At 50.7% G+C, this 8,466-nt stretch overlaps 1 protein-coding gene across 2 annotated transcripts; it reads left to right on the top strand.

Moving 5' to 3' along the window:
* The first annotated feature begins 266 nt into the window (after positions 1 to 266).
* On the top strand, positions 267 to 7,624 carry GNPNAT1 (glucosamine-phosphate N-acetyltransferase 1). Of its 2 annotated transcripts, none has more exons than XM_085581030.1 (6): positions 267 to 493; positions 2,768 to 2,955; positions 3,665 to 3,727; positions 4,808 to 4,935; positions 5,545 to 5,606; positions 5,831 to 7,624. In XM_085581030.1, the coding sequence occupies exons 2-6, from the start codon at positions 2,784 to 2,786 to the stop codon at positions 5,976 to 5,978; spliced, it is 573 nt and encodes a 190-aa protein (XP_085437156.1). In that variant the 5' UTR covers positions 267 to 493; positions 2,768 to 2,783; the 3' UTR covers positions 5,979 to 7,624. The 2 variants fall into 2 exon arrangements, with proteins under 2 accessions (XP_085437156.1, XP_077640009.1); XM_077783883.2 differs by having other exon boundaries at positions 267 to 315.
* Positions 7,625 to 8,466: the final 842 nt, after the last annotated feature.

Raw genomic sequence — 8,466 nt, forward strand, 5'->3', positions numbered from 1 at the left:
CCACACGGCACCGCCGCCATCTTGGCGCGGCGCTGAGGGGAGGCGGGAGGGGCGTGGCCTCCCTGAGGGGAGGGGGCGTGTCCGCAGCGCTCCCGCCCAATCCGCGCGAGGGAGCGGAAAGGTCGCGAGGGGGCTGAGGGTGAGAGGGTGTGGGGGGGGCGTGGCCAGAGGGCGGAGATCGGCGGCGATTGGCCGCGGTCGAGCTGCGGTGGGCTGCGATTGGCTGCTGCGCGGGAGGTGGTGCGCGCGCGCGCGCGGCCCCGCCCGCGCTGCCACGTCCGTGCGGGGCGCGTGCGGCGGGGCCGGCGCGCGCGGGTGAGTGCGGGCGGGCGGCCCTGAGTGGCTGAGGGAGCGGGGTCCCCTCCGAGAGGGTCGGGGTCCCCTCTGAGAGGGTCGGGTCCCATCCCCGGGGAGCTGCCGCAGCTCAGGGGCGCTGTGGGGACACCACCGAGGGGCTGCGCGTGTGTGCGGGGTTGATATGACCGTCCCGAAGGTCTCTGTGTGTTGTGTGTGTGTGTGTGTGAGGTGAGGGGGTGCCCTCAGACGGGGATATGTGAGTTGAGGGGTCCCCTCTGAGAGGTTGGTTTGGGGAAGGGTCCTGCCCCCGAGGGAGCTGTAGGGCAGAGGCCGTGTGTGGGGTGAGGGCGTGTGGGACCCCCCGAGGTTCTGTGTGAGGTGTGGAGACCCCCCCCACAAAGGGCTGGGGATGTGTGAGGTGCGGGGAGCCCCTCGGGAGGCTGGTCTGTCCCACGGGGCTGCTTCAGCTGAGGAAAGCCGTGGGGATGCTCCAGGGACACAGCTGGGCTCTGTCACCCTGTCCCCAAAACTGGGGGGGCTGGGCTCTGTCACCCTGTCCCCCAAAACTGGGGGGCTGGGCTCTGTCACCCTGTCCCCAAACCCAAAACTGGGGGGCTGGGCTCTGTCACCCTGTCCCCCAAAACTGGAGGGCTGGGCTCTGTCACCCTGTCCCCCAAAACTGGGGGGGCTGGGCTCTGTCACCCTGTCCCCAAAACTGGAGGGCTGGGCTCTGTCACCCCGTCCCCAAAACTGGAGGGCTGGGCTCTGTCACCCTGTCCCCCAAAACTGGAGGGCTGGGCTCTGTCACCCTGTCCCCCAAAACTGGGTCCCCCAGGATGGCAGCTCAGCTTGAGGGGTCCCTGCTCCCAACACATGTGGGGAACAGGGTGACCCACAGGCCTGAGCTCTCCTTTCCTGTGCCTTAATCCTTTTTTCTTATTTTTAATTGACATTATTGTAAGTCATATTCCTCTCTCCAGAAAATGAGCATGGCTTACAACTCCATCCTGCTCCAGCTGTGCCGGAAGTAGTTGGGAAAGTGACTCTTCGTTGGTCACTAATTGCTCATAGAGCATCAAAAATTTTATTTTCTCTTTGTGCTTTTCCCTTGGCGTGCTGTAACCCTGAGCTGGAGTTTGAGGTCTGCTTTATTCTGTACAGACGCTGTTTGAATGTTGATATGGACACTTGGGAATTCTGGGGGACAGAGGAAGGTTGACATTGGACTATATGTGCTGTAGGAACAGAGAAATCTGTGGGAATGTTTCTCTTTGCAATTCATCTTTCCCGCTGTTTCATTTTGAAAATTCACACGGGATGAGAGTTTGTGTTGCTGTTTAATTGCTGTAACAGCAAATATTTTTACTTTTATGTGCAAAATGAAGATGAGAGCTGGAATTCAAAGGCCAGTGTGTACCAGCAGGTGGCATAAAAAAGATTCTGTGTTGTTTTTTTTTTTTAGTTAAGAAATTTCAGTTGGGTTTCTGGAGCCACTTTCACTTTTGAGGCTCATTACACTGTGATGCTTCACAGCAAACATTCTGTTCTTTCTCTGGGCTGTGAGGTGTCTTATTTTAAAAAGTGTCATCCCAAACACTTTTTTCTTTCTCCTGTTTATTTGACCTGACCACTAGTGTGTGACTGTATGGTTCATGGTGCAGCTAAGGCAATCTGAAGATTTATAAAGAAATTAGAAGTTTTCATGAGCTCTGCTCATACCAGAACCCTGACCAGGTATTCTACAGGGGACAGAGTAAGAATTATTTTTCTTTATTATAGAAAGCCCATCTCATGGGTGGGACACCTCCTGCTATCCCAGGTGGCTTCAAGCCCATCCAGCCTTGAAGGCAATAAGGAAAATACCTCCCTTTGTCACCCAGAACAACCCCATCTCTTCAATCATTAACAGGTGTCTCTCTGTCACCTTGGCCCTGTTTCACGGACACTGTGGGGCTGTGCTTGGCAGCTGGGCTCTGCAAACACCCAGAGCAAACAGGAGAGGCAGGCTGGGCTCTGGCTGTGCCATCACCTGCTCTGGGATGTGGCACCTTGTGCCCGAGAGATTAAATATCTGTGGGGTGGGGCTGCTCGGAAAAAAGAGCATTATTCCCACGGCAGGTTTGAAATGGAACAGGAGTGCAGATGATGGCTGGACGGGTTGTTGGGAGGTTTCTTGAGAGTGATGCTTTCCTTGCCAGAGGGCTGTAGAGGTTGAATGCCCTCCTCGGAGCCTTATCATGCTGGGTTTTTCCAGGATAAACACACGAACTCCGTGTGTTGGCTCCGGCTGACGTGTGCCGTGCCCGGCTGGACACACTCTGTTAACCTGGCAGGTGAAGGCTGAGCAGATAAAGTGAACAGCAGTGTATTCACCTTCCTGGAAATCCCTGAGGAAAATTCCATGGCATGCTACAGGGGGAACAACTTATTTAGAGATTAAACCATGCCTTACCCGTTCGTTCCATTCCAGATCTCTGTTTGCAGCCATGATGCCCGTGGCCACCGTGATGCCCGATGACACGCCCATGTTTGACCCCAGCATCCTGCAGGAACTCGACTGGAGTGAGAACACCACGACCTTTTCTCCTGCTATTTCTCCACTGGATCCAGGGGATGGGCTGGTCCTGAGACCACTTTGCACAGCTGATTTAAATCGAGGTAGAATCCTGCTTTATTATTGCCAGAAATGACACTGCCGTGCTGAGTTGGTATCTTGTGTTTCTGTAGGAGCTCTCAGTAGATTGGGATTGCTCAGTTTTTCTCATATTTATCAGTAAACAATCTGATGGAATTTTAGAACATCCTGACTTGCCAGAGACCCACAGGAATCATTCAGTCCAACCCCTGAACTTGCACAGAACACCCCAACAATGCCACCTGTGCCTTGTCCTATCATCCCTTGGGCTCTGGTAGCCTTGGGGCTGTGGCCATGTCCCTAAATTTGAGCTTCTGGCATCATGGATTGGTGCTGTATTGGGTGACCCTGAAAATCTGGTTTACTGTTTTAATCCTAAAATTCAAGTAAGATCTTCCAAATCCACAAGTTCCCATTCTCCATGGTTTTGAAGAGGGAGCACAGTTGTTCATACTGTACCCTTTGATACCAAAACAACATGAATAAGCATCTTGGTGCATTAATTCTCCTTCAGTTCTGGAATTTGGCTAAAAAAAGGTTGCTTTGGACTCATTATTCCAGGCTCACTTGAGCTTTAGCCAGTCCTTCAGCATCGTTTCATCCCATTCTGATGGGATGGGGCTATGGGGATGGTCCCTCTCCAAACAGCTGTGTTGGATTGTTCTTGCTGTTTGGAGCTGGTTGTGTGTCTGTCCCTCACTGAGAGTTGTTTTCCCCCTCCTTTCCTGCCAGGCTTTTTTAAGGTTCTGGGTCAGCTGACAGAAGCAGGAGTTGTGAGCCCGGAGCAATTCATCAGTGAGTACCTCATCATTCCTTGGCTTTTCCACAGGGCTTGCAGGGAATCAAAGCAAAGCTGCTCAGGTGTGAGGCTCCTGAGGGCCTGATGCCAGAGGGAGGGATGAGTTCAGCTCCCCTTGGCACTCAGCCTTGCATCCAGCTGCAGCTATCCCCAAGGGCTGCTTAAATCGCTGCCTAAATTGTGAAACTGGTTTTTAGACTGAGCTTTAGATAGCTGGTAGCATGGATTATTTGGGTTGCTCCACGTTTCTCCAACCTGGACTGGAATGCTCTCCAGGATGGGGCAGCCACAGCTTCCCTGGACATCCCGCCAGCCCCTCATCACCTTCTCAGGGAAGAATTTCTGCCCAATATCCCATCCACCCTTGCCCTCTGGCAGTGGGAAGCCATCCCCCTGGTGCTGTCCCTCCAGGCCCTTGACCAAAATCCCTCTCCAGCTCTTTTTGAACCTACTTCAGATCCCCTTTAAATGCTACTCCCAGGCCAGACAGGCAGTGGGGAGGTAGTTCAGGGAATCACAGGATCTAAGCCAAACCACTAATCCATGTCCACAGGTGTCATATCCACACAGCTTTTTAATCCCTCCAGGGATGGGGACTTCACCACAGCCCCAGGCATCCTGGGCCAGGGCTGAACAACCCTTTCCATGAAATTCTTCCCTGTGAGGGTGGGCAGGCCCTGGCACAGGTGCCCAGAGAAGCTGTGGCTGCCCCTGGATCCCTGGCAGTGTTCCAGGCCAGGTTGGACAGGGCTTGGAGCAGCCTGGCATAGTAGGTGTCCCTGCCCATGGAAGGGAGTGGAATGAGATGAGCTTTTAAAATCCTTCCAGCCCAGAACATTCCATGATTTGATATTGTAGCACCCATCTGCTCAGCAAGGAAGGTTCTCTGGGAAAATAAGGAAAAGGAATTTCTGTAATTCCTGCTTTTTCATGGGTTAGTCTGACTCTGGGGCATTCATTTGCTGGAGTCTTGGGTGTGTCGTCCCTATGATCCCACAGTGATTTGCAGTTAGAGACTGCTGCAGATATCAGATTTAACTGCAGTTTACTGTGAGCCTGAATTGCCTGTTCCACAGAAACCTTTGAGCACATGAAGAGGTCTGGAGATTACTATGTCACCGTAGTGGAAGACACCAACCTGGGGCAGATCGTTGCTACGGCAACGCTGGTTATAGAACATAAATTCACTCACTCCTGTGCCAAGGTAAATCCTGCAGCTGGGGAGGGAGGAAAAGATCCTGGCTCTGACTCTGGGCGTGTTGGTTTTATGGTGTTATTGTGTGGTGACAACCTCGGGTTGTATTGGGGAGGTTTAGGTTGGGTATTGGGAAAAATTTCCTTGTGGAAAAGGTGGTCCAGCCCTTTACAGGCTGCCCAGGGAAATGGTGGAGTCTCCATCCCTGCAGGGATTTAAAAGCCATGTAGATGTGGCAATTGGGGACACGGGTCAGTGGTGGCCTTGGCAGTGCTGGGGAGCAGTTGGGCTCGATGGTCTTGAAGGGCTTTTCCAGCCTTAAATATGTAAATATTTTTAAAATATACTTTTAAAAAGGTCAAGTATTTTGTGTATTTTAAAAATATATCACATCCTTGAGTGCTGAGCTGATAGTAAAAGGAAGCTTTGGCTTTTGCTAAGGAAAAGGAGCACTTGGAGATCTGTCCCATTGTGCCAGTGAGCTCTGGAAGGAGTCAGACGTGGTTCTGACAGAGCAGATGGCTGCAGATCTCTGTGCTGGGAGTCCCAGCCAGGCTGTGAACACAGGGAGCTGGAAGGGCAATTCCAAGGCTAACAAACACTTGCCTGTATTTTCAGAGAGGCAGGATAGAAGATGTGGTGGTCAGCGGGGAGTGCAGAGGGAAGCAGCTTGGAAAACTGTGAGTATTCCCCACCTTTGCCATTCAGCAAGCCCTTTACACCTCACACCTTCCTGCCAAGCACCTGGGGAGAATTCAGCCAGCAGGGATCACCAGCTGGGCATAAAATGATCTGCAGGAAAACAGAGAGTGCTGTCAGCCCTTAGTGTTGTGGCTGTGGTAATGTAACTCATTAGATATTCACTGACCCAGCATTTAACTGCTGTTTTTTTTGTCTTTTCCAGATTAACGTCCACCCTCACCTTGCTAAGTAAGAGACTGAACTGTTACAAAATCACACTGGAGTGTCTGCCCAAAAATGTGGATTTCTACAAGAAGTTTGGCTATTTGGTATCTGATGAAAACTACATGTTTCAACGGTTCTTTAATTAACTTCTAGGTGTTCTGGGTTCTTTTATTTTCTTGGAAAGACTTTGGTGGAGGAGCTTGTGCTACAAACATTCTCTCCGTGGAAAATTTCTATAGTCTATTGCTGCAGATACAACAATCCCTATAAATAATGACCATCAAATGTGTAAATCTTGGGAAAAAAATTACTGAGGTTTTAGAAAGAGTCCTCTGGATTAGAAAATAAGTTTGGAACTAATTTTTACTACTGTTGAGTCGAGGTGAAGCTTTTCTGTTCTAGCTGAGTTACAAAGGACTCGTTAAAGGGATGGTTTTTAACCAAAGGTATATATTTTTATCTCAAATTTTTTCTTGCATTGTATTTTTCTAAAGGTTTGTGCTTCTTTTCTCAGTAGCCAAAGGACAGCCCCTGGGACTGTCCTGGCTGTGCTGATGGAAGGATGATGTAGCTGGGGAAGGGATGAGGCTTCTCTTATGCAGAATTAGTGACACAGAACAGGCCTTAGTTCTGTTTTTTTCCATGACACCTCATGGAAGTGCTGGTGATGCATCAGAAGTTTTCTGGGCACTGTTTTCCAAGACTGGGTTTGTTACTGTTGGTGCAGGTTGGGGAGAATCCTTGCAGGCTGTGCTGAATTCCCAGTCTGAAAATGGATGTGTGCTTCTCACTGCAGGGCTCCTGCACTTTAGCTGATAACTTAGTTTTCAGGATAATTACTTTTTTTTTTCTGACATAAAAACCCCAAACGTGGTGTCCCAACAGGGCAGAGGGTAACTGGGAAACTGGAATGTATCCCATAGGGAGTGGGGTTCTGGTTAATAATCACTGGGAAGGGGAGTGGGATGTTAGATTCAGCTTCACCTGAGGGAGCTGGGGGTGCTCAGCCCAGAAAAGCCTTACAGCCACTTCCAGGGCGTAAAAAGGAGGGAGAGGAACTTTTGTATGGGCAGGACACAGAGTGGTTCCCAATGCCAGAGGGCAGGGATGGATGGGCTATTGGGATGGAATTCCTGGCTGTGAAGGTGGGCAGGCCCTGGCACAGGTGCCCAGAGAAGCTGTGGCTGTCCCTGAATCCCTGGAAGTGTCCAAGGCCAGGCTGGAGCAGCTTGGGATAGTGGAAGGTGTTCCTGTTGGAATGAGATGAGTTTAAGGTCCCTTCCAACCCAAACTATTCTGGGATTTACTGAACACCCCTGGCCCAGCCACTGGATCTCCAGAGGGCCAGGAGGGATTTCCACCTGTGGCACAGCAAACCGGGAGAGAAATTTCCCCCCTTCCTCACCCAAGGAATTGCTGCTTCTGGTGCTGCTGTGGAGCTTCCCTGGTGCTGCAAGATTGGATCAATGATTTTAGCACTTCTGCCAGGGGTGAAAAGCAAAGAACGTCCAAAGGCCTGCTGCCAACAGTGGTGTTTTGTGTGGGGAGTGACAAATCCCACAGCCATGAATAGGGCATTGTACCCAGCCAGGGTTGTTTGTGGGCAGCCAGGCCTTCCACACTGTCCTGCTTTGTGCTCTGGAGAGCGACTCTACAGTGCTGGGGGCTCTGCTTGATCTTCCTGAGGGTTCTCCACTCCATCCAGTGTCTCCTTGGTGATGTCTGCTTTATTTATTGATTATTTTTTTAAAGAATATCTTTGTTTAAGCTGAATAAATGATTGCCACCTGTATCTGGACTGTTTTTCATGGAGTGAGGATGTGCTTGTTGAGCAGCAGCACCTGCTGCAGTTACCTGTTCCCCTTCCCTAGGCTGAAAAGAACACTTCTAGCAGTTCCATGTGGATTTCTGTCCCAAGAGAAAGCATATGTGCTCCTCTGACAGCATCTGCATGGTTCAAGCCCTGACTCATTCTGTAAAGCAGCTCCTGCTTTCTGCTGGCCCAAGCGACTGAGGTGGATTTTCTTGCCTTTCACAGTTCTAATTCAGAATTTCCAGGATTGAAAGTGGATTGTTTGAATTCTATAGTATCTACACCGTCTAAAGAGCCCCAGGCCCTCCTTAAGAGTTAATGAGAAGATCAGAGTGAGGAGCAGGTGCTGTGGCCCTGCTCAGACCATTGTCAGGCAGATGAATGGGGTTGAAAGCTGGGGTTTGTGGCTGCAGCACAATGGCCCTGCCGGCACAGCCCCCTCGGGGCGCCTGAAGAGCTCTTTGTTCATCCCAGAGGTGCCATTCCCACCCCTCTGGACAAACAGCAGCTGGAGAGCTGCCAGTGCCCAGCCTGGGGACCTGGAGGTGCCACTGGGCCACCACAGTCACAGGGACAATGCCACAAGTGCCAGCTCTGCATGGCCCCGGGGGAGGGAAACAGGAACTGCAGCAGCCCTGAAATTTATCCACAGTGCAAAGGGCTGAAGGGGGAAGAGTAAGGGCACCTGTGTATTTATTATGTATACATAAAAATAGATCTAAAACAGACGTAAGTATGTATAATATATAAAATCTATATATGGATATCTATTTTATGTATATATAAAACCTATATGTGACATTCATAATGTATACATTCTT

This window comes from Lonchura striata, chromosome 5 (genome assembly GCF_050655825.1).
Source record: "Lonchura striata isolate lonStrDom1 chromosome 5, ASM5065582v1, whole genome shotgun sequence".
Taxonomy (NCBI): domain Eukaryota; kingdom Metazoa; phylum Chordata; class Aves; order Passeriformes; family Estrildidae; genus Lonchura; species Lonchura striata.